Source organism: Bombus vosnesenskii, unplaced genomic scaffold, assembly GCF_011952255.1.
Source record: "Bombus vosnesenskii isolate JDL3184/JDL3185 unplaced genomic scaffold, Bvos_JDL3184-5_v1.1 scf7180000013265, whole genome shotgun sequence".
Taxonomy (NCBI): domain Eukaryota; kingdom Metazoa; phylum Arthropoda; class Insecta; order Hymenoptera; family Apidae; genus Bombus; species Bombus vosnesenskii.
The window spans coordinates 1,378,737-1,405,736 of NW_022882925.1; the positions used below are offsets into that span (position 1 = coordinate 1,378,737).

Below are 27,000 nucleotides of genomic sequence, written 5' to 3' on the forward strand. Positions count from 1 at the left end.
GACAAAAATCGAAGCCCTTGCTCCGAAACTTCCGTCGGACAAATGACGTTCTGCCATCTATTGGGGAAATGAGGAGTGGTTATGGAAAGTAAAGGTAAGAAGATATCCTTATAGAATAACTATAATTAAGTAAATTATTAGAATATCAAGTAATATTTACGTAAAAGAAGGACAATGCTGTAATTTCAACAGAAATCAGTATTATCACTCAACCAATATGCATTTCGTGTAAAATTATAATTTTTATTCAACAGTTAATCAAAGATTTAAGTTTCACATTTATATTATCTAAGAATCGTACGTAATCTTTTAATATATTCTAGCCGTATACAAATGTAAGCAACTATGAACGTATAAATTTCATTTGTTTGATCTTCTCCACACATTACCTAATTTCATTCTCTTGAAACCGATAGAACAGTAATTCTATACACACAGAATGAAGTAAATAAAGTGTCGCAATAAATTATTTTCTTCGAAACCATTGCAAATATCGATTTGCTTTATTAAACAAATTAAATAAGACAGCAGTGATAATTCTTTCAGATTGGAATACATTGTTTTAGGACTGTGACGAGCACGAAAAGGGAATTATACTATGCCATATTGATATACTATATTAATTTCTCTTATATTGTCATTGCAAAATATAGCAAGTATAGCGTGTATATTAAAATAGAGTAAATTACATTATTCACGTTATATTTTATCCATATCAATATTCATATTTATTTAAATTAATCGATTCTTTGTTATTCGAACAACTCTTACATCAAACTGAATAATATTCGTTTATAGTATTCTGTTTCTTTAGTTTTCATAGTTGAACAATTAAACAAATGCCTTTTTCACAGAGCATCGAAAAATAAAGGGAATAATCACATCTTCTATTAAAAAGAATTTTGTTAAATGTTTGAAACAATGTGAAGATATCTCGATATAATATTAAGAAAACGTATCTGCAGTAATTCCTTAGAAACTGGCTTGTAACACTTTATTTGGCTCACCTTATACGTATGAATTTGTCTTTTCTTTAAATATCGTCCTCTTCTCAATTTATAATACGTAATAACGAATATATATCGCTTTTTTCAGCATCTACCTGTTCTTCGGTTGCGTAAGCTTCTTCTTCGATGTCTACTTTTGTTCCTTCAACTGTTATCTCTTGCATTCATATCGTTTTCGCCTCGAAAATCGAAGAAACTTTCATCGAGGATGGTTTTCACCCCCTGGTGCAGTAAGAACGAGGTAAAATCGTAGGATAACACGTGGCAGGTGGGTAGTGAGGCACCAAAGTACGTGTCAGCATAGTGAAAATACGTAATAAACATATTTTTATGCGATATACGAAAACTCGTCTAAATACGCGCTAGCACATGCACACACAACGAGGAATTCGTCGCTTCCGGAACAGTGACCATCCCTACCACTTCCTGCTCGCACCACCTATCACCCTTTTCGTATAATTTCTTTCCATACCTTTCTGAGATATTTGATTAGATATTATTCATCAAACTGTATCATTTTAATATCCTTTCCTATCGAACGATCGACCGGTGTATGTGAATCGACGATCAATAACCGAAAAATAAAATAAAGTAGTTAATTTTATTAATTAGAAAGTGGAAATGATCAAGAAGCAAAGTGTAGAATTATGAGGTTAAATAAAAACGGGTAAAAAGTAGTTGAGTTTTGGACCTGGCACGCTGACGCTTTTGATTTAGGTTTTTTTTTTTAGATCATTTTTTATTTATTTCAGATGTTATTAAAAATTGTTTGTCATACAGAAAATTGGAGTAGATAATTCGATCGAATTTCTTCTAATCTAATTTCTCTTTCATTCCTCGATCGATGTTATTGGATCACTAATTAATTGCAATAGTTTGGATCATTGAATTTTTACGTGGCAAAAATCTCTGATCATCTTTATTTTATAGGACGCAAGATACAAATTAAAATCGTGGCTATTGATAAAGTAAACAGAGGCAAGTTGAGCAAGGCCATGGCATAAAAGGAAGTTGGTAGAGCGCCGAGGACAAGAATGCATGAAATTTACGACCAAACGTAAAGTAAGAGTAAAAGTAGTGGGGAAAATGTCAGAAAAATTGTCAAAAGCAAGGTGTTTGAGGCAAGACGGATACGATGGATTTAAAGAGAGGAAATGTTTAGAGGGCAAGCAATAAGATGAAAATATGACATGGTTCTAAGCAGATGACATAGTACTGCTAGCAAAGGACCAACATGAGAAACGACGAAGAGGAAGAAGGGTTACCTGAAAGGAAAAGGACTAATGTTAAACGCGGAAAGATCGAGAATATTAATATTCAAGAAGGAAAGAGGCCAAAAGACGAGAGGAAAATGAAAATAGGAGCGACGAAGTGATGGAAGAAGTGAAAGACTTTAACAACTTAGGATACATTCCTAAAAAAAAAAAAAAAAATGGCTGTAGACACGAGGATTAAAAAAAGGCCACTAAAAAATGTCGTGAAATTTACTTTCTATGTTTTGTACTCGAAATATACAAAATTTCCTATTTTATGTTTACTCGATTTATCGTATTTCTTCGTCTTCATCCAACGTGAGAAATGTTTTCAGATATCCTCGTCCGATAATCTTTCGGACGACGAAAATTAATTATAGAAAAACAACGAAACCAAAGGAGACTAAATCAAAAAGAGCGAAAGAACGTCAGAATATCTTCTTTCAGAAGTAGAATGAAATAGACAAGACACTTTGTTGAATGCGAACATTTTTATTGAGCTACGCTGTAAAAAATTCGAGGCGATATTTTCTTTCAAGCGATTGCTCTCCATAATTCTCCATATATTTTTGTATTCATGAAATCTTTGTCGATGAGGGGTAAGAATAAAGACACTCGTGTAATTTTATTTTAATCGGAGGGTGCTCGGTGAAGAGCAGGAATTGATTTACGGGGGTGGTACAAAAATCTTGTGTCTTCTCTCTCACACGTTTCTTTCTCACTCTCATACACTCTCTTTCGGTTTTTTTTCCCCACTTTCATCATATTTCATTCGCACTTAACTTTCTCTCTGTCTCACTCGCACGCGCTTTCTCACCTTTCCACACGAACAAATCCTTTTTCTCTCTTTGTTACGTGTTTACAAATCAGTGCGCTCACTGTTATAATCGATACGATCCAAGATTATGTCATATGTATGTATATATGTATATATATACAGAACAATCTTAAGTTGCATAATCTGGGAAAAAACGCGAGTAAATTCATCTACCGCGGATGTAGGATTTCGTTTCGTCCCTCTCTCACTCTCACGCTTATTTTTTCCTCCTTCTTTTTGTTTTTCTTCAAATTTCATTCCTCTTGCTCTTAACTTTATCTCTCGTTTAAGATTCTCTTATCCACTTTACAAACGAATGACGCATTCGCGACGAGTGTTCCTCGAATTATCTTCTCGAGATCATTTTCATCGATTTATCTTTTAATTGTCGCAATAAAACTGCAAATTACTCGGGAGGTTCTAGAGAATCTTTTTCGGTACTATCACATTTGACGTTCCATCGAGAACACTTATCACTAAATTATTGCGAACCTGGCACGGATAGTTTAACGAATTATTGCCAATTTCTCGCGTCGTAAGTCTTACATTCCCCAATTATTTGTCACGAATATTTCTTTGTAATTTTCCTGTTACAGAAAACTATAAGGGACCCACATAAACGTAACATTTTGATATTTAGGAATGCGTAATGTTCTTCCAGAAATGGAATCAAAGAATAATATTAAATCGTGTGACCTGCGTTAAGAGTGAAATTTCATTTCACGCGACAAATTAAGAGAATTTTTCGTGAATTTAGCTACATGTTCCTAAATATCGTTCTTTGAATCTTTAAAGTATATAAATTACGTCGATTTCCATATTTAAGTGTACAAATGAATCATAAAAATCGTATCGTTGCACACGAAATTAAAATTAAATTTCACATTTACCTATTAAATACTTTCAACAACCTTTACAATCGCTCTCGAATCTCCAAAATTATTTAAAAATCCTCTCGATAAGTAGAATCAACCCTCGAGTAACCTACCTCTAAAATTTCCCTCGAGAAGATTAAATCAATTGAATCAATCAATTCGTTTTCGAGTCGAGAAACACTCCTGACGGAATCTCGTTACACAGCCTGACGTCGTGACAAACTGGAACTCGGTCCTGGCACGAAATCTACCTCGAACAACGACCCTCTGAACGTTTCGACTCTTTTGTCCCTCCCCCAATTTATTTTCTCTCTCCCTGTCTCGGTACGGCCGCGGTAGAATTCAAAAGCGAGAGGCAGCTTCGATAAAAAACGAACATACTTTTATAATACGCACGTATGGAATTATAATTATCGATGATTTTCTGTGTACGTGTCCTTATGTGTATAATATGCGTGAGTTGGTTTCATAAGATTCGATGCAGGCATACGTAGTTTGTCTTGCGATCTTGTAAAACTTGTTATTTGTCGCGTAAGCGTGTGTTGTAGCGTTTTTTTTTATTAAAAACTAGAAATTAGAAGTACTAGAAGTTAGGAGAAAAATCCGACTATGCAATACTATAGAGATACGACTAACAGCAAATTATTATCGAATTGTTATTGCTCTTCTTTTTGGAGTATTATGAAAAATTAGAAGATAAATGTGGTTACGACGAAGTAGTATAATATTTTATAGTCAAAGGGAGAGTCAAAGTATTAACAAATAAGTAAATAACTTCTGGGGATGATAACCAGGATCTTTAAGTGAATTATATGTAATAAAATTCACGATATGATATATAATAAAATACACGTATGTTTCTCCATATAATGCAGTGTACTGTGACACAAAATTCATTCGTCTGCATCGAGTCTTACTCAGCTGCATTTAATGGTCGTCACGGAAATGTTCAATGTTTTCAATCGAGAAACTCGAAGACGTTCGTGCGACTACTGCCGGTCCAAAAATTCCTATCCTTCGATAAAAATCGTTCTCAGTCTGAAGGAAACAGGTTTGACGAAGGACGAAGTGACGATAAGTTCAAACGTCTGTGAAGGGAATTACGATGGTCTCAAAGAGAAACGAACGCGACGTCGTCCGAATTTTAATCTCGGATCAACATCGTGCAACTTGTTTAATCCCATGGTCGATTTTAAGGAATTTGAAGAATTTCAATTCGAATTGAAATTTGGGGAAGTTTCAAGTCAAGCTTGGATAGGTTTGATAATTCCTCGTAAAATTTCTAACGCAAACTTTCGTGCCTTTTTTATTAATTTATTTCGACTTTGGAAGCTTCTTCTCAAAAGGCTTGAATTAAAAAGTACAAAGCAAAAACTTGCGTTGGAAATTTGCCAGAAGAAAGATGAAACACTGCTGCAAGTATCGTCCCTATTCTTCTTCTGTTGCTTCTCTCGGTTTTGATATTCTTGCGGTCAGAAAAAAAAGAGCGGATCTCTATTGGGAATCATCGCGTTTTGCATCATTGAGTCGATCGTTTTCTAAACAAATACAACCGTATTTTTCCAAATATCACGACTTACTCTCGTTATCCTAAAATGTAGAAAACGAGTTTGAGTTGCTGGCGAAGTTACGTGTTGACATCTTGCAATCAGAAAAACGAATGATTTTTCTCACCGTTGTATCATTATAATTAAAAAATTTCTTCGAAAGATATACAGCACGAGTCTCTTATATATTTCATCGTCGAAATATTTTAATTATTGCTATTCACTCGTGATATTTCTAAAAAATCTTCGCAAAAATTCGATGTTCGAAAGGGTATGGAGTGAATTCTGGCGATTTGAACGAAATCTTCGCGGAATATTCTTTAAGATGATGCAATGGACGTTTCTTTTTTCTTTTTTTTTTTTGGTATCCGACTCTTTCAGCGACATCAATTTCGTCGACGATCGCATCTTTTATAAACGGCTGGTAAAGAAAAATCGGATCTAAGAAACATAAGAGAATTTTTACTGTTTTCTCTTCATTCTTGGACAGATACATTGATCAACGATTTGAAAATGAACAGGCATTTTTTTCTTGTAGACACTTTCGACGTTTGACAGGCTGGTTATCCTTAGAAATAAAATTCTACTTATCGTTGTGCATTCATCGTTCAACACACTTGGATAAATTTTTGTTAAGCGTCGTTCTTCGTCCATCACTCGATCGAATGAAATCGTTTAAAATTAAACAGAAAAATTCCCATCTAGTGTGACAAAATAGCAAAAATTCGGTGATACTTGAAAAATAATCAATGGTCGTTCTTAGAATTGAAAACATTCAATTATATCCATACTTTTTCAAAAAATAGGATTTTTATAATAAATCTGTGTATATTAATTCGTATAAACATGTTGATTAGAAAAGAAACGAACGAGAACTGTTGTTTTTTTCCTCCTGAAGTGATCACTGTTGCCCTCTTTCTGGACCATTTGTCGAACATCTGTTGCTTCTCTCTCTCTTTTTTTTTTTTGCATTTTCTTTTTAAAGAACAATAAATCCGTATCGTTTCGCCGTGTACCTAAGTGCGAAAATCCACGTGTGCTGCGTGTACTACTGGTAGTAATAATAATCAAAGATAATCGCTATTTGTAATTAAAAAGCTGCTTCTCATTAGCGCTGCGTCGCTGCTCCTCTCGTTACAAAGTAACTACGAGTCATTTAATCGTTACATCGAATGTATCGGTATCATTTACAGCCTAAAATACTGAGCAAAGAACGAATAGATCTGTGATCGATGATCCTCGATCGAGCCTCCCCTTTCCCATAATCGCATTCGGAATTTACCTCACGCAATCCATTCTTTCTTTCACATTCATTCCTTACAATTTTAATATATGCGTACTTTCTTTTGAAAATTTCGATTTTCAAATTTAGTTACTTTCATTTAATTTCAATGGCGTTTCCTTTTGTTCCTCGATAATTAATTCAAATATTGCTTTGAATTAAATTCAATATTTAATATATTCACTCGAAGTGATATGTAATTTCGATCATCTATTTTCCGGGTTTTTTTTTTTTTTTTAGATCGATGCTTTATTCTGACTGGAAAAATATAATTTATTACTCATTTTTTTCCTCTGACTGTTAAATAATTCGAGATCAGTTTCCAGTTATTGTCAACGGTCATACCAATCGATAATCGAACCATAACACCTTCGTTAACAACATAACATCGAAGAAAATCGTGATCAGAGTTCGATCAGCGTGGAAAACGATTTATACGGGGATGATCGGGGATCATCGATCATCGCTTTTCACCCTTATCACTGCGTGATAAATCGCCGGAGGGGGTGAAAAAAGTAAACTCGGGAGGTCGAGAACGAAAAGAGAGGAAGAGAAACCAACGTACGCTTACGAGCATTAATTAATTCGAGATATCTTGTAAAAAATTTTTTTACAACGTGTATACGCATAGACATAGACGCACGCATAATTGCTCAGTGTATATACGTACACACGCACGTGTATGTATAACATGTAGGTATATATATATAATTTATATACCGTTATTGCGCAGGCAATTGTTCATTCATTAGACTTTTTTTGTCATTTTCTTTTCTCTCTTTTTTCTTTTTAGTCGTTTTACCATTTTTATACCCGTCGGTATATTTTACTATATTTTCCTCGCCTCTTCCCCCGTCGCGCTTGCGTTTTCATCCCTACGTTTATGGCAATAATATCAATAATATAATTATAATATAATAATAATATAACAATAATAATAATAACCGTAATAATAATCATAATAATAATAGTAAGAATATTAGTCATTATCTAAATTCTCTCCGTATTAATTTTCCCGTTTTCTTTTTCGCTTGCCTCGTGTGTATTTTTTCTCTCTAATCGTTTTATTTATTTATTTATTTATTAATTTATTTTTTTTTGGTTGTCTGTATAAAGGACATTGCAGTTTTACTTCGTAGGTGGCACTCAGAATTGTATTTTAATTATTTAATTATCCTTTGTATTTCTTTTATTACTCCCGAAATATCTAATTGTTCGTCATGGGTCGACCAGCCATTTTCTAATTCGCCCCCGACAATGCCCTTGCTTTTATTTAACTTAAACACGTATATCTCCCGAAGATCGCAACACTATGTTTCCCTTTTTTATTTAACGCAATTTTTATCATCCCCCGCTGCTTTCTTCTAATTTCCTCGTATAATCTTATTTTTTAAACGTCGCTTATAAGCAATAAAAAAAGAAGGTGCTCTCAGTCGATATTAATCTTAATTTTGAACTTAGCTACGTGTATTTATCGTGACGCGAAGGACTCCGAAAATTTAAGAAACTTTCTCTCTCTCTCTCTCTCCACGAGCTGCACATTTTAATTTCTCCTTTAATTATTTTTGTGTATCTTTAAACATTATTTTTCGTCTTACTTTATGAACATCGATCTTCTGCCTGTTATCTTGTACTTTCATTTTATTTCTTTTAATTCTTCTTTAATTCCCCTCGCTGTTCGTTTCTTTTATTCTTCCTCACGATGTTACCGAGTAACGAAAGAGAACTTTCCACGTGCAAAACAAAAAAGCATCGTTTCAAGAGGGGAATACATAGTAATTTGTGTATCTGTGTATGTGTGTAGATGAGTGTGTATATCGATTAACACGATTAAAAAATTGCTCAAAGGAAATGTAGCGTTAATACGGGGTAGAAACCTCGAAGGTAAGTTCACGTTCCAACGGTAGGATTAAATGTGTCGATACCATGGAATAATTGCGTCTATGTAATATGTACCTGTGTATGTGTACTTGTGTCTTTGTGTATGTACGTGTATAGCTTTCTGAAACGCCGCTCGTGCTTTTCATTCTCACTCTTTCCTCTCGTCTTCTCGCTCTTTCAAACTTAAAAACTTCTTGTACCACGACGATATTGCTGTGCGCTTGCCAATCGATTTTCTCTTAATCATTCCATCAAATTTATCGACAATGTTGTGGTAACTCGGCCAAACTAGTTGGAGAAAATATTTAGAGAATATAAATAAGTCGCTTTTCAACGAAAATTTTGTAAAAATTGTGTTTGAATAGGTGTCGTTCCCTTAAAAGGTGATATTAGTCAGAAAAGAAAAGAGCAAAAATATCTTTTTTCCTTGAAGTGAATGTACATATACATATAAATGATCAAGTGTAATAATAGATATAGTGCTTTGCTTATAATACTGAAGTCACTAATCATTCATAATAATGCCTCGCGATTAGTAACGCAGTGTATAATAAAAAGCTTGGAAGAAACCGAAAATGCTACATTACGTGAAGATTCTACTTAAAATATTAAACACATAGATTTAATACAAGTAGAAAAATAAGTGATCGAACGAACGAAGAAACTCTTAGGCTTGTGCATATGAAGTACTGCCTTTTTAATTGAAATAGTTTAATAGAAAAAATGTGTTGAAAATAATTTCCACGTGCTTTGTTCAGTATACTTTTTCAACGACTGACGTTTCATTAAAAATCTTATTATAAATCTGAAAATAGATTTGTTTCTAAATGAAAACTCACATGAAAGAATAACACGAACATTCTGATCATTTATCCTGACCAATAACGAGGTTACGATTTTTTATTACAAATCTTCTTAACACTAAATACACTTAATCTATATCAAATATCTTCTTCTTTAATATATTTCCACAAGTCCATCAAAGTCAAACTTAAACGAAACAAAGTTTCATATGCATTAACCTAACAGAGTGTTATTATTATTCACCAACACTCGTCAAAAATCGAGTTTGACGAATCACAAATTGCCAAGCTCAACGACACAGTATCCAAAGTGATCTAGTTACTCCATAAAAGAAGTACATGAAACCAACTCCAGTTAACAAATCAAAGCCAAAAGGAATCTCCAGGAGAAAATCGATCGGCGGACGCGTATTCTATCCTGGCGCCACATTTTCTAGATCCTCCAAAAGGGAACGGAAGGAGTCCACAGCCATCCGAATGAATCATTAGAATCATTATGTTGTCGATTGCTCAACAACGCGTCGCGTTTCAGTCGTAAGCGAGCTGCAATTACTTCAAAAAGGAAGGGGAAACCTTGGCCTTAACTACCGTGATCCTGGTCGAGTTCGTCCAACGATTCTAATCTCGCGATCGGCGCCTCGTTTATCGTGAATTCCCAGGAGATGTCTTCGCTCGTTTGCCTCGAGGACTCTTGTCGTTGTCCCGACGCTTGACCTATGCCATCCTCTCGAGTAAGTTGTCTGCCATCTGAACGTTGACTACTTGCTAGATCGGTGGAACCACGATGGTTCGTTGGTTCTTTTCGAGACTCGCTGCTTCGAGGACGTTGAGAACTTCCTCGATCCGATACGGACACCACGCAGCTCCACGGATCGTCCCCTTCCGGTTCTGAACGCTTGTTGAACGAACTGTACCTGACGAATTAATTGCGAGATTAAGGCGAGAGAATACTAAAGAAGGAGCAGTGTATGAAATTTGGAATTGAATTAGAGAATTGTTTAGAATATTCGATATCAAACATTCTTAATACCTTGTAATCGACAGAAAAATGTAATTTTTGTCGACTTACCCACTCCTGAACTCTCCTCTCCTAAATGCAGCAGGTTGACTATGCCACCCGTGCGGCAGATGTGCCTGTTGTGTGGGTGGTGGCACGGCTAGATCGACGGGTTGGCTCTGTGATCTTGTGGGTGCTGTTCTCAACGCTGTCTGCAGGGCCGTCGCCAGGGCGGAACTATCCGACGTGACTGTCAATCGTGACGTACCCGAGGACGTTGACGCTGGCTCCTTCGTTGGAGGCCGACTGCAGATGGAAATTAAGGAAAGAATTAATTCGTTTTAATCGAGATCTACTAGCGGCCGCTGGCGTCCGCTATGAGTAGCAGCGAAATATACTTGAAGCACGTGATTTATGTACAAAGGGATTCGGTTAGGCCTCTAATTCCTCTAAGTGTCCCGAACAGTGTCGCAAGTCTGCCTGATTGGGACTCCTATACAAAAATTCGCGATTAATCTGACATCGACATTATTTAATTTATATTTCTACGGAACGTGGTCTGTATCGACCGGCTCCATCTCCTCGTTCCTTGGTACGCTAGTGTTCAAAAGGAGAACGAGTCTTGAATTCAGTGCTAAAAGGTATACGGTAGAATCTCGATAGTTCTGGGAAGAAACGAGTGAATCAGATTTGGATTCCTTTGTTTTTTTTATTGCGAAGACACCTTACGACGAATGGCTCGAAGATACTGATCGCGTTTCCAGGATTATAGTTTATTCTCAAGACATGGTTGAATTTAACCTGTTAACTGGGAACATCTTGAGACTATCGAGACTGTACTGCACTTTTCTAAATGGAAACTAGCAAAACATACGTATGCTTGTGCACTAATGAAAACATATGCCCTACGTAGTGGCGATTCATACTCGCGGGAATCAGCTACATATTGAATCTCTTACCTCTGTCCATCGTGATGGGATATTTTTAAATTGCTATGAAGGCAAGTTCTGTTAAGATGTACAAAGAATGGTAGTGTCGTGTGGATTACTATAATATAGACGAATTGAAAACTAGAATTTTTTCCATGGAAAATTTTAGACATCCTTGTATAAAACTACAAACATTCGTGTTTGATATTAAAATTTAATATTTTAGAAAATATTTTGAGACAAATTTGAGAATATCTTTCTATCTTAACAGTAATAAAATCTTTTTGGAATTAATATCAAATTTTTCGATCTCCTAAGTGTGTATCTTGTTACAAAAATTTATACACGTTTACAAAAGCTACGAATATTAATGTTTGATATTGAAGATCAATATATGGACCAATTTGGAAATATTTACTGACAAAATATTTAGGTGTATAATTTATGATTTTTTAAAATGCGTATTTTAGTACTAACTGTAAGCATTAATTAAATGTTTGTTCTATCGTGTGGAGAGAAAAGTACAATGGAAAGCTCTATCTAAAACGATGATCTTGGAAATTTTCCTTCAAACAAATTGACAATGGTGTCGTGATTAATTTGATGTCGTTAACGAGCAAACGAATCGAGGAAACATGGCTTGACATACCCCGCGTGTTCACCTTCAAGCTTCGAAAACGTGCTACGTCGCAGAATAAATAAAAATCCTCTACGCACGCGTCGTACGAAAGAATGCTCGATCGATATTCTAATTAAGGAGATAGAAAACAAAAAGATAGGCTCAGCAAGTTAAACAAAGAAATCGATCAGAAATATGTAACCTAACGAAAGATCTAGGCACTAATGATCGAGAAAAAAGAAAGACCATTCTAAGTAGTATTTCAAAATGATTCTTGATTTAAATGTCGATGTCAATTATTTATTCTATTTGATACAATATATTAAAAAACAAATAAAAAAAGTAAAAAATGATCGAAATTACAAGGGCAAAGATTAGTTAGAAGATAAGGAGAGTGGAAATGAGATTATTTAAAGTCACAACGGGACAAGTTTCAACTAGCAACAATTTTCGCAAATGCAGAAAACTAGCAGCGTTACTTTTATGCAAATTTTTATCTTTATCTTGATGTTTTGCATTAATATAATTATGATACTCCTGCCTCGGTTCTACTTGCGCGACACTGCTCGCAAAAAAAGGGTTTCAAAGAAGAGTATGAGAGAGTATGGTCACCTTCGGAACTTGTCCAACCTTTCCAAAATAAAAGACGTCGAAATCAAATGCAACTGATCCAGGGATTTCGAAAGAAAGCTTTCCAAGAATAAAAATATCGATTACTTCCTAGGAAAAACAGAATCAGTTTCTACTTGAAAAAAAGAAGAAAGAGAGAAGATAGAAAGAGAGAGAGAGACAGAGAGAGAGAGAGAGAGAGAATAATGGTTTAAAGAGAGAACAATTTATCTACGGTCCTGATAATCGATGCCGCGACTTCGAATGTTTCCAACCACGTCGATTTGAATTCAAAGAAAGATAGAAAAGAGAAAGAGAAGACACATGTTACATCTGCTGTGACGAACAGTAAAACAATACGGTAACATGTGAAAAAGATGGCGACTCCTTGATATTTTAAGATAAAAATAAGGTGTGTTTTGAGATATCAAATATTCACAAAGACATTGACAAAGAATAAAGAACCTAAACTTTAAGCATTTTTTAAATATAGTAATATACCGACAAAGTTTGGAGGCACTTTAATAATTAGATAGTAATCTTTTTACCATGTTACTGTGCGAACGATAGGATTTCTAATTTACCGAATTGAATCGCCAACACTCACCTAAACAAACTGTGAGACGTGCTAGGCTGAAGCTTTCCATTTCCATTGTTCGACGGCGGACCTGTCGGCGGTTGCGGTTCACTGGCCGATCGTTGGACTAATGCTGGAGCTCTACTACTTTTCGACAGCCCGGCCGAGGTGGTTCCAGGCATCATCTCGATGCTGGAACTTTCCCTCGATGAATTGAGCGTCTGTTGTAGCAGATTCAAAATCAATCTGATGTCCTCACCCATAGAATGCTCCAGTGAGGTCACTTGTCGCGATAGTTGGTCTATTCTCGCGTTTATCTCTTCTACAGGCCGGCCTGGTCCACTTTGAAAGTCACCTAGAATTAGAAATAATCGGATAAAATAATCTGTTCAACTGGAACTTGAGAAATTTTCATCTCAAAATAGTTTTAATTGATGTTAGGCGTGTACCTATTAATTCGGTACCTTTTTAAAATTCAATTTTTAATTCAAATATTTGTCTGTCTTACGTTTCGAAGAATTTTGTAAAAGTGTCATCTGCATTTATATGTAAAAAGTTCATATATATTGGTGCGATGTAAATGTCTCGATGATAAATTTAATATTTCGAGATTCATAGATAAAATTTCAATTTGGTTTAAGGGGCACCTTTTTATGCGACCTCTTCAATATCTATTTTTCATTTCTCAGCAATTTTCGGATAAGTCTCCTCACGTACATGACAAACACATATGATTCACGAGCAAAGGTGGCAACATTCGATCGTGATACAATACACAAACGACGGGGAATGAAACATGGAAACACAATTCCACGCACCATGAGATTGTGGATGTTGCGGTGGCGATGGCGTGGTATAATGACTGGATGTCGTCGAGGTTGGATGCACAGCGTTTTGGCTGAGGCAGCTTTCACCGGCGGCTGAGCTTCTCCGTGTTGGTTTCGTCAACGGCGTGGTCACTGGATAAACCCAGGCACAGAAGTATCAGTACCACGATCCGGGAAGTCAGACACGAACCTTCCTAATCTCTAAAAGTGCCTCTTATCTCCAAAGAAAAGAAGGGAACCAGAAGGAGGAGACAGATAGGCAGAGAGCCACAGAAGAAGAGAGAAAGAAAAAAACTGAGAAAGAGCGAGAGAAAAAAAGAGGTCGACAACTCTTGTATAAATTATGTTATTTTCCAGGGACTTAATTGCAATTGTGTCCCAGTTTCTTCAGCATTGGTTCATCGCCAGCTGATTATTGCGAGATAAACATTGTGTGTCTGTTCCGTTGCGACGATTTAGAAAAACTTGGCCAGTCTACTCCGCCAAATGGATACTTACTCTGCTTGGCAAGGTAATCGTGACTCGTCAGTGGTTGAAGATGGATCTTGTGCTGACGTAGGTCCGGTATGCTGCGCTTGAGATGGGTTAGCATGCCTGAACAACCAGGTTTCAAGGTGTTAACGAACTCGGGAATCAAATGCAAACGCAAAGCTTATAAACGCTGCACGCTTAACCCAAACGCCTCTGATTTGCTTAGCTCGAGATGTGATGAGACGAGCTCGATTGATCATAAAAATAAACTAAAATGTTTTAAATAAAAATATTGTAGAATACGACTTTTAAGGTTTTAGAATTTTCTGAAATAGAAATGTTCTAGAATATAATTTTAGAATGTTTAAAGTAAAAATACCTTAGAAAATAATTTTAGAATAATTTGAAGGCAAAATATTTTACAAAATTTTCCCTCGTCAAGCTCATCTCTTATATCGAAGAAAAGGATAATTCTTTTTTATTTTAATCTAGATTTCACATCGTATTCTATTTACCTTAAATATTAATCATAAAAGAAATATCGCTTCGTAAAACGAAGGAAAAAAGATAATACTGGCGATCTTGAAATCTTAAAAATCTATATTTTGAATACTTTCATTCCAAGAGAATTCCCTAAAATATATACAAAAATGTTGTATGGTTACAAAATTGTTATGTATATACGTGATATGAATATCTACAAAATTATAATTTCAGAGACTTCAAGATCACATTACAGATCATACTACGTCGATCAAAGCGATTGGGCTAAGGGGATGTTTTAGCGGACAGAAAAAGAGGGAAAGGTAGAAAGAAAGGAGGAAATATGTCGGTCGAGTAAAGCTCGTGATAAAATGATCTATGCTACAGAGACGAGATCTTAGAAAAAAAAGTGTCTATGGTGGAATGAAGATCTTTATGAGACACGAACTAGTAGCAATTGAATCAAGATGAATCTGATTGAAACTGTAATTTGGCGATCGTGAAGTGGAAAGGGGGACAGATTTGTAATTTTCAAGAAAGTTTCTATTTTTCATTAGCAAGATTTTATCTAATACAAAGTGAAATTGATGTACGAAAAATTTGCTACTTTAATATTGTATAACTAGACTGCGAATACTTACAACGAGAATATACAAGGATGTGTACTTACAAATGTAAAGATATATAATATATCAAAAGTACTACGTTTTATTTAAGTTTCGATACTGTATTTTGCATAAACATTCGCAGTCTATAACAATTCAGCATCCACAAGGTTCCTTTAAAACTTTCATATTTACAGATTAATTTCATAGAATTTCTAATAAAAGAATGAATTTACTAACGATAAATGAGCGGAAAAGATCTTGAAAATACTAATAAGCTCTTTCAGCAGAATTTTCTTTCTCTCAACACAGTTACTATTCGTGATTAAAGCAAGTGATAAAAGTGGGTGAAAATTGCACAATTTCCAATCAAGTGTTAGTAAAAAGGAAAAATTCACATCCCACCGCTTCCACTCCAGGACTACTGTATAGTTGGAGGCAACTGCGATTACTGCACTCTGCTAGATAAGATTCGGAATTACCTTTCCACAATAACGTTGTTAATCGGTCCGGCAAAATCGGTTCTCTTCGGAGATTCTAAGCGGTCCAAACTCGTGTAACGAGTAATAAGTATATAAGATAAATAAAGGAATAAAGGGGCAAGCTGAGCTTCTCAATAAATATATACAACGTTCCGAGAAGTATCTATATCTCTCAAAATATACTTTTTAAATGATAAGCGATAATCGATGTGGCAGGTGTTTGCGAAGCAATGATTCAAAAGTACTTTCCTGAATCATAAGGATCTTCCAACGACCACATGTATAGCAAACGTTCGAAACCGAGTAAATCGTAACAGAAGTCCTTACTCGAATATGTATTAAGAATATTCTATTTATCGTGCAGAGAACAACATTCCTCAGACAGTAAGTAGAGGCAAACAAGAGAAAGAGAGAGTTACAGAGAAAGAGTATTACTCCACTCCGATGGGGAAAAATGGAGTAAAAGAGAATCGATCGACCGAATACACGCGATTTTTCTCACCGGTTATGGAGTTCAATGTGGAACTTCTTTGCTTTGGCTCGTCGAACTCTAGGTTCAATGGTGTCACGTCTTGGCCGGCTTTGTCGGTACTGAACTCCAGAATTCCATGACCACTCCCTTTGTCGCTGTTTTTGATAGCAACGAAGAAATATATGAGTTTGAGTGAGAGAAAGCATTTATTCGTTTGTGTGGTTTTGATTGAAAAATTCTTACTAGTCTTCCTGATCACCCTGTAAAGAGTCTTGTCGACCAGTAGGGATAAGATTGGTGCCAGGACCACCGGGTCCTCGACGGTATCTTGGTGGACGGAAAGCGAATCTCCTAGCGTCGACATCGACGTCCGTTGGAGTACTGACGGGAAACCTTGCTGATATTGGATCAACACCAGCCTGTTCCTCCTGTAAATTAACACGAAATTTCATTAACTCTTCCAAGCATGAAGTAAATATAAAATTCTATTCTTGTATGTTACATATTATTAACGAATAAAGAAGAATAGAAACGCTAGATAGCGATTACAAACGCTGAATTGGCGTTTGACACTGACCAGCGCACACGTGCGCAGTTTGTGTTAGGTCAGGGAAGAGCTACGACAAAGACGGACATAATAAAAGATTAAAAATTAATCTTCCATTTAAATTACAGTATCTCAGGATAGATAAGGGATATCGAGTTAAACTAAAAAGCATTTTAAAAGGGAAGCTTCCCTTATCCATTACCAATTATGAATAAAAGGATATGTAAATAATACGTACATCTCTCAGATTAAAAGTGATCTCGAGATTCTGGCTAAAGTGATTGGAGAACTCCGGATAAAGAGCCAAAACGTCGAGTAAATCATCCCTGTGTATCTTGTGCAGGTCACAGTACGTCAACGCACGCACGTTACAAGACGCTTTGCCGACAGTCGGATATATGCAAGGATTCTCCCCGAATATGTCGTCCTTGGCCAGGATTGCCATCACAACGTCGCCCTTCAATATCTCTATGCTGCCGCGCGATATGAAGTACAGGGACGTTAACACGTCTCCTCGATGAACTAACGTATCACCGGGTGGTGCGTGTGTCGTTTTAAATTTTAATGATAACGCCCTAATTAAAAAAAAAAGAAGAAAATATTAATCAATTCATTTTTTCATTTTGTTAAACATCTAGCTATATGTATACCCTTGGTGAAAAGATATTAATACATTAATTAAGACATTAATAGTGTTTTAAAAGATATCTAGCTTACGTACCTTAAACAACCAGGACTGGCACCCTCGAAGGCTCTACAGTTGTTTAAAAGATTTCTATTCAAATGAAGACAGATGTCCGCCTGAAGGCACTCGGGGAATCCTTTTAGAACGCTGTTCATGTCGATTCCGTTCGTGTACGTCCAAGCATGTTGAAAGTACTCTTCCAACCGTTGACGAAGCGGATTAGGGATCTGATGGAACTTGATGAACTCTCGAACTCGAAGCATTTGCGTATGGTATCTTGCTGTACCGCTGTAAAGCCTCTGAATGATCGCTGAGACGTTACCGAAGATACTGGCATACATCAAAGCTGGAACAAAGTATAGCCGAGTTAATTCGTCGTACGTACATTAGTCACTAATTGAAACGATTACATCATTCTGATCGATGCTTACATCCGATTAGCATAACGATTATAGTAAATATCTTCTCGGCATCCGTGTTTGGAGCCACGTTTCCAAAGCCCACTGATGTCAAACTACTAAAGGTGAAATATAGTGCTGTGATATAGCGGCTCTAAAAATGGACAGAGGTAAGAGCTTTAGTCGAAACGACTGATGAAGAACTATTTTCGATTCTAGAATAATAAACGAGCGTTCGGGTCGTTTCGCGTGACATTAGATTAGCCACGAAACGACGTTAAAAAGTTACAGTTTGATGAGTTTATTCACCCTTATACTCGGCCCTCCGGTGTTGTTGTGAAAATAAAACTGATGCGTGTCGTTGGCCAGAATATCGAGCCAACCGACTTTGCTCTTCAGCGTTGGTCTCTCAGCGTTTCCTATGGCGTACCTTCAACAAAACGATTCTATCTTTTATCATTTTGTTTCCATTTGAATCTATTACAAATTTAGAAATAATATTTCCTTCGGTACAAAATTAACTTCTTTCACAAATTCTTTTCTTCGACTCTTAAAGGAAAAGAAAAACGTGATACGTACGTCAGTCTTCTGACTTTAATATCATTTTATGAATAAAAAAGTATTTTGATATGACATAAATAATAAAATGACATTTCACTATATCTAGAAAAAAATTGTAAAAGGTATAAAAAAAATAATTGATTGGTGAAAGCTAAAAAATGCGACATATCGTGTTCTTCTTTTGTAGTCTTCAGACATAATAATACATTTAAACACGTTTTTAAATTTGTGACATATTATCAAGTAGAAATGCTATACATTTAAGGATTAATATCTCAAAGTTTTTAACAGGAAACTCACCATATACACGCCATCCAATGGGCACTAAGAGCGAAGGTGCCCATCAAAAGGAGTAAAACCGCAGCTCCATATTCGCTATACCTGTCGATTTTCCTGGCTACTCTGACGAGTCGCAGAAGACGAGCAGTCTTCAATAGTCCTATCAAGGTGGTCGTCTGTAAAGAACACGTCACACTTTGTCGATCTCACGCTCGGCCGTACGACACTCTTGGTTCTGTGCTCGAGTTTTCCGTGGAAGCTAAAGTGAACTGACTTTGGCCATCAGTCGAACATCAGCCACGAAGAATACCAATTTTATGATAATTTCATTACGGACGTTTCAATAGGATTGCGTTTGGAATTTCACCCAATTCTTTCAAACGTGATTACGTTTAATGCTGGATATTAAATTTTGATTTTTATTCTATAGCACTTTTGAAGAACGAATTCGTATTGCTACAAGCAATGGGATCATGCGAATAAATTAATTTTGTGCATAGACTGAGAAGAACGCTGAAAAATACAGCACATAAATAGAAATGTTTCACTCTTTCTTATTTCGCCTATATAGCTACTAATTATCACGATAAGTATTTTATTTTGGCCTTTTTGTATATTTTTGTATATTATGTTTTGCAGCCTTAAATTTATAACAATTGTTTTAACTATGCTTTTGCCCACTATGTATATTTTATACATTCTTGTATACATAAATTTTCTATGTATCATAAATATAAAAACATTCGCAGTCTGCTTGCATATTTCATATTTTAGATACACTATCTTGGTTGAATGCAGTGACCCGATAAAAAATGTAACGCTAGATAGAAACGTAATAAATAATTGATCTGGCCTGGATATACAGACGTTCTAGACTAACAATAAGCATTCCACGTAATCAGGTTTTTATCGAACGGTCTTCCCTTGGTTGCAACAACGCCAAAGTCAGTTTGACAGTCTGAGTTATGGGTTTAACCGTAGTTCTTACGAGGAATCTCTAGTACGCCGACTGTTGTCCTCGAGTTCGATCGATCGAGACGTCGGTCACTTTTAGGTCAGTCAGAAGCTTTGCAATACTTAATATCCTCTTTTCATTTCTCAGGAATATTTAATCTTCATAAGAAAAAAGGAGTGAAATAAAGAAAAAAAAGTTTTCTTCGTTTCAATGTAATCTTTCATTTAGACAAAGAGAAATTGGAACCTGCATTTTTATATGTGTCAAAGAGGCGAGGAAAAAGGAAACTGCAAAAATTTCAATTGACTTTCGAGCAGATAGTCTCGTCCATTGCATTCCCAAGGCAATTTCAACAGAAATGGTTACCCTCAACTTTGTAAACTTTTACTATTGAAGTAGCTACGTTCAATTGAATTTACCACTTTATGTGTAAATTTCTTATGATAGAGACAAAAAGCAACAAAAATGGTAGGCATAGTACTTACTAATTGTAATATCCACTCGAAACACATAGTGATTAATACAAGGAGCGAAGGAATACATTTTATAAGGATGTTATCGATGTTATAGCGAAGAGTATAACTGAAGAAATAATTACAGTTTCGTATAAATCACTAACATGCCATTAACCGCTTCGCTACCACAGACGAGATATTCCGTATGTTTTTTTTATTAAGGCGGAAGTTGTAATTACGGAAAAACAGACTCGTGGGATATTTCGTGCATCGTATGAACAACATTGTATGGCGAGATATCTCGTCCATGGTTGCGAAGCGGACCGAATGTTAGGAGATATGTACAAAATGAACATAGGAGAAGTATCTTGCATGATTACAGCTAATCTATCAAAGTTTTTAGAGCTGACAAACTTCTTCATTTATTCCATTTGGATTATTCTTTGTATTTTGAGTAAGTATACCTTGGAGATTCGATACTTTGAAAGTTCAGTGATTTATAGATCTGTTGATCTGGGAATTTGGTACATTGGAAACTCAGTAATTAATGGATTTGCTAATTTGGGAATTCGATTATTTATGGGCGGCACTGTGATTAATTAACGATTCATAGATTTATCATAACACCCTTTGCAATTTGGGGAGTAATTTAACAATTTGCGGATTCGATACGGTGGGAATTTGGTAATTTATAGATTTGTTCATTTGAAAATTTGATAATTTAAATACACCATAATATTAATAATTAACAATTTGCGAAGTTAATGTAGCACTTTCCGATGCATTGAAATTAGGTTATTTAATTTGGAAATACGATGATCTAGAACTTTATTATTAAAAGATTGTGAATATCAGTGAATATATTTCAGTGAAATTATTCAAATTGTCTGTAACAATACAAAATTTCCCACTTATCGGTATTTCCTGTATTATTTATTATTAATGACCATAAAAGATGATTTATACGAAACCTGTGATTATTGTTTCACTTTTTCTCTCCTCTCTTATACGCGTCAGTCAATACAAATGTATGTACCAAACATTTCGATTGATCGAGATCGACATCGCGAATCATTGATCATTTTCCACGATCAAGATTCAACATCGCCAACAGTCAGTCGTAAGGATCGTTATAAGTAGTATTATGCATTCACAACCATATATCGTTACAAACATTCTGCTCAACACAGACTCAGTAAATACTCATGCTTTCTCTTCGATGGAATTTCTTACCTGTCGTTGGTTCGAGATTCGATTAGCCGCATCGAAGAAAAAAGATCGTTCGATCGAACGATAATTCGTTAACGATTCTATCATGCAAAAGTCGACTACACTCCAACCAAAACTGAACCATTCGTCTAAATAACTTTGCTAACGAGTAATCTCGAACTTGGTACTTGGTTGCACGGGTTGCTCGGCGATAGTTACGCTATTTCAATCAATGTAGTAATAAACAAATTAATTTGCATTCTGAAGCAATTATACAGAGTATCTTGAATTTTTTTAGTCCAACTTTTTATTATATGCATTATCGGTGCCAAACTGTATGAGAATAATCTACAGGTGAAGACAAAATGACGTTTTCTTTTTGCTGCAAATATTGTGTTACAAAGTTAGAAGCAAATATCGATCGTAGCCTGAAACATGTACACGTATAGCAATGTATTCTGTATTATAGAATAATAGGAAGGTTGATTATATTTATTTTCTATATATTGCATAGTCGTGATTGATTTAAAATTAACAATTAAAGCTTAAATTGTCATATCAGACTTCATGCAGCAGCCTGCATATAAACGTAGATATTTTGACAACAAGTGCAAGTATTTTCAATAATTTGCAAGTATTTTACAAATACAAATATTACGATATAAATATCTTAAACAGTAGAATCAGTATACTTCGATTACATAAAACGTCATAGTACAATCGATAGACTCGTATTACACAAACTATGCTTTACAAATATTTGTTTCTCCAAAAATTCAGGTCAATAGACTTTCACTACATACCACCTATCTCTTTAAAATTTTCACCTGTAAATTATATTCAAACAATTTAGCCAAAAAGGCAATGTATAAAAATCATTCTGTACATCCTTCGAACCATTTCCTCATTTTTTCCTTTCTTTTATAAGCGATCGAAAAATCGTCATGCTCGTGCCACAATCATACTAGAGTTTCGGTCGAACGGAAACAGAATGATGGATGGCAACGCGATATTTTTAAAACGTTATTATCTCTGGTTTTGCTTGGATGGCCACGATGCTTTGAAGACTCGGTCGCGATTTATGGCCTGGGACGAGCTAAGCGATATATCGGCCAGAGATGAGAAAGTTGGCCGTCTTTTATCCGGCCTCGGGATTACCAAGAATATCCGAGGACGTTTGATAGCAACGATTGATAATACGAGAAATGTTATTACGATGTACACGCGAACCGGTGCATCAAAGGAAGCATCGTGGAAGCTTCGAATACACAACGTGTTCCATCTTATTGCCTAACGCGATCTTATCTCACTTCTGAAACGACTTCAACGTCGTGGATGCTTGCTGACTTCCAGATAAACTATTGTCGAATAATTAGTACCTTGAATTGTTGGAATAACGTTGGGCAATCAAATATCTGAATGATCGATAGTATGTTTGCAGTCGTTAAAGGATAGACGGCTAATGGCTTGGATAGTGTATGAAGGTTTATGATTATAGTAAGATATGATTGTTTGAGTCATCTAAACAATTGATAATTTCTGAATAGAATGTGGCATTTCTAAAAACTTTGATATTTAAAAGTTTAGTTATTCAATAATTTCTAGATTCGGCATTTTAAAATTTCATACATCTGTTAACTTGAGAATTTAGTATTTTAACACTTCAGCAATCCTTTGTTAATTTGAGGATTCGATAATCTATCATAATTCGGATAATTTGAGTATTATACAATTTATAACTTTAATTTGGTAGTTATTAGAAGTGCAACAGATTTATTAATATGGGAATTCGTTAAAGTCAATATACGATATCATGATTAATAGTCAATTCATAGATTTAATTCCCTTTAGATTCCAATATTACAAGCTTCCACGAAACTTTACGATATGATCCACATGTGGGTCGCTCAGAAACCATATTGATCAAATGCATAAGAGAATGACCATTATTATATACACTATTTTCTCGAATTTTCTTTGAAATTTTTAATTATTTATGCTATCTTCTTGTAATAAATAAATTTATAAAAATAAGATTTCTTTATCGAGAAGTTGGATGTTAATTAAACCTGGATGATGTGAAGAAATTGATATTATATTAAAAAATGTAATTAAAATTTTAACAAAAATTTGACTATTGAAAGACTGATACTTCGATCAGTGTATGGTATTGGATGAAATAAATTTAAATACAAGAACCTTCGAATATACGGTGATCAACCAAGAGCCAGCAGCCAAAGAGAAAGGAAAGATTTCTACATCTTGCCGTGTAAATATCTCCTAGCAACCCGCTGATCGTTATACAAGGCATATTATACGTAAGTAGAAAGAAGACGAAGCGTTCAAGCGATAGAAAACACACATGATCATTTATCGTGTACGAAAAATATCCAGATGTACAATTATAATAAAACATGATACAACAAGGAATATGAGTTCTCGTCTTTTTTGTATTAAAAGCGTAAAATACAAAACAGATTTGTTAAGAACATCGAATGAGGAAATTACTTTAAATGGTAATAATACGTATACACACAAAAATTATCATATTAGGCCGGGCTTGTACGACTTTCTTTATGTAGCTTGCAACAGAAGCGCAATTAATAAAAATGGTAGAGAAAAGCTCGACAACGTAAAAATAGAAGATCAACAGAGAGAATTGATTAATGGATAATCCAGAGAGAAAAAACGCCAAAAGCTTACATACGATCGTTACAAAATCCCGCTGAAAAATCTTTCGGTTTCGGGGTGTGTTCGTTGTGTTACTGTGTGATCCTCTGCGTCTTTCGCGTGTTTCTATGCGTTTGTGTATGTATTATATATCATTTTATTCATGTATATGTGCGTGTATTCCGTATACGTGTGATTTTTTTTCCTTAGAAACTGTCTATCTTTAATTTATTACTTTGTATTTCTTTTTAGACTATGCTACATGGTCTAGGGGTAAATCACGATTCTCAGTTACGATTTGATCAGAAGACGAGCATGTATTTGGTTATATTTTGGTATCCTAGAAGAACTGAACAATTATTCAGCACATCACAAAAGTGTTCGAACACTTGCAGAAACCTTATGAATGTATTCTAATTAATATTACATATAAAGAGACAGGACTATCATAATCATACTGGTAAAATTTGAAACAAACCTGGAAATGTATATAGAAGTTAGAAAATATTTGCAAGTGTATATTCTATAGAGACTATAAAAGTACTTAGACAGTCGATTATTCGTTAGATAAATAAACTTCAATATTTAGTGGCACCATATTTAACATTTATCATACGCTTAACATAGCTATTTTTTATTAATATATATTTGCAATAAACATTTTATAACTTCTCTATACGTTTCCAGATTGATTTCAAGTTTCACCAATATAATCATGATACCCGTACCTCGTTATAGTGGTAACAGAATTTCAAAATCCTTTGTATAGATATAAAAATTTACTATCGTATGGTAGAGCGTCATATACTTTCGTGAACCATTGTATGTACGTCATTATACGGTTATACGTAAAAGTACTGACAAGAGTACTCTAAACCATGTGTATCGTGTGGCCGTTTATTGATATCAGTGAATTTTGGAACAATCGATTTGACTGCGAGAGATCGATTTTCTTTGGGATTATTCTTTACGAGCTATCATTTCTATTTCGACACTGTTTCTTTCACATCGTTACATTAAGGGATGGTCGAAACACTTATAAGTAAGCACGGATAATTCTGCAACCCCGAAGCACAAATTTGATTAAAAGGCGCAGTCACAGAATAATAGTTAAAACAATTCATTATAGTACTTAATATAATACTTGGTAATCTACACGATACATGACAATGATACATCAAATAGTTCGGAGAAAAAGATTGAACAGATAATATTGAATATGACGTCCATAATTAAACGCTTGAAGTTTCACATTTGCAATATTTTCGATATGATGAGATATTTGATATTTTAACTAAATATTTGTTTACCCTATAGTTTTACTAAAGTTTTTCTCGATATTGTGAATTATTGCAAACATTTAATCCTCGAACGCAGAGTATTTTAATTACTATGAAATTAACAATTGAGGTTTTCCGCAACTGCACCTTGTATCCTTAAAAAAAAAAAAAAATAAAGAAAGAGACAGAGGGAGAGAGAGAAAGAGAGAGAACAGAAAAACAGAGAAGCTGAAATGCAACAGATATAAACGAGATAAAACGTACAAACGTTCCCTGCAGGTTATTAGAAACGTTCGAAAATAACGAGGCTCTTTTAGCAAGCTCTCTTGATTCCTTTTGTTAGCCAGCCATTTCTCTATCTCATTTCATCTTTGATCAGGCTTGAATAGCTCCGATATACAGTATCATCTAATTCGTGCCACAATATGTATACAGCACAATTGAGGCAGATCACAATCGATGAATGGATGTTCGAATTATTTCGATTAGATCGACCATCGATATTTTTGGTAAAAAAAAAAAGAGGAAAAACAGGGGAAAAATTCGTTGGTCCACTAACTACAGAAAACACTCTCTAACTATTTGCATTATTCTCAACAAGTATTGATACCCAGATAAAGTCTCTACGATACTATGTGAAAAAAGGGGAAAGTGAGAAAAGGAATAATAACGACGAAAGATCGAGAGAAAAATTGGATGAAGTGAAAAAAATGAAAAATCGATCGTTTTACGTTGTAACGTAGGATCAATATTTGTTAGGAATAATTCATCTAAAACTATCAACTACCTAATCAGGATATATTATGTGTATATATATATAATATGTGAGTGTATATATATATATATACAATACAATAATTTTATGAAACATTGATTATGAAAATATCTTTCATCTTTTTTTGCGCTTCATTCATACTTCGTACTATTGGTAAAAAAATATATATTTTACAGAAATGTTTGTATACTCGTAAGGATATGCTAAGCTCAAAAAGAAAAAATGTAACAAAAACAAGTATCTCTGAAAGCTACGGTTTTATACTTTGATGCAAATCGATTCTCCTACCAAGAGATCGTACGTGAATACATAATTATCACTGATCATTATCGTTATCCTTATTATTATTGTTATTATTATTATTTACAGTATCGCTTTTTCATTGCAAAATACTTTACTGTGAACATGCAGACGCTCCCTCAAGGTTCATCGTCGAGAAATTTTTCACGCCGCAGAGGACGGGAGCAAGTCGATCGACATTTCTCGTTTTCTTTCTACGATTATACCGAGGCAAACGAATGCTTCCAAAAATCTGGAAACAAGATTTCATCACCGATTACTTTCTCTCTCTCTCTCTCTCTCTCTGTCTAACATGACTAACTTAAACTATGGAAAAATTGAATTTAGCTCTTTTTCCTTCCTTTTATTTT

General features: G+C 34.9%; 1 protein-coding gene across 8 annotated transcripts in view; it reads right to left on the reverse strand.

Moving 5' to 3' along the window:
• Positions 1-5,850: 5,850 nt before the first annotated feature.
• LOC117243392 (potassium voltage-gated channel subfamily H member 6) overlaps positions 5,851-27,000 on the reverse strand; it is a 142,404-nt gene continuing 121,254 nt past the window's right edge. For 3 of the 8 annotated variants that reach the window (XM_033510831.1, XM_033510830.1, XM_033510833.1), the window contains 13 exons: positions 19,028-19,182; positions 18,476-18,596; positions 18,200-18,320; positions 17,805-18,114; positions 17,322-17,658; positions 16,780-16,964; positions 16,567-16,691; positions 14,522-14,617; positions 14,015-14,155; positions 13,227-13,551; positions 12,623-12,700; positions 10,535-10,768; positions 5,851-10,379 (listed from right to left, as the gene is read on the reverse strand). In XM_033510831.1, the coding sequence (XP_033366722.1) occupies positions 10,046-10,379; positions 10,535-10,768; positions 12,623-12,700; positions 13,227-13,551; positions 14,015-14,155; positions 14,522-14,617; positions 16,567-16,691; positions 16,780-16,964; positions 17,322-17,658; positions 17,805-18,114; positions 18,200-18,320; positions 18,476-18,596; positions 19,028-19,182 (2,562 nt within the window). In that variant the 3' untranslated portion in view covers positions 5,851-10,045. The remainder of the gene's footprint in view (positions 10,380-10,534; positions 10,769-12,622; positions 12,701-13,226; positions 13,552-14,014; positions 14,156-14,521; positions 14,618-16,566; positions 16,692-16,779; positions 16,965-17,321; positions 17,659-17,804; positions 18,115-18,199; positions 18,321-18,475; positions 18,597-19,027; positions 19,183-27,000) is intronic. The other 5 variants (XM_033510835.1, XM_033510837.1, XM_033510834.1 and 2 more) reach the window with 5 other exon arrangements.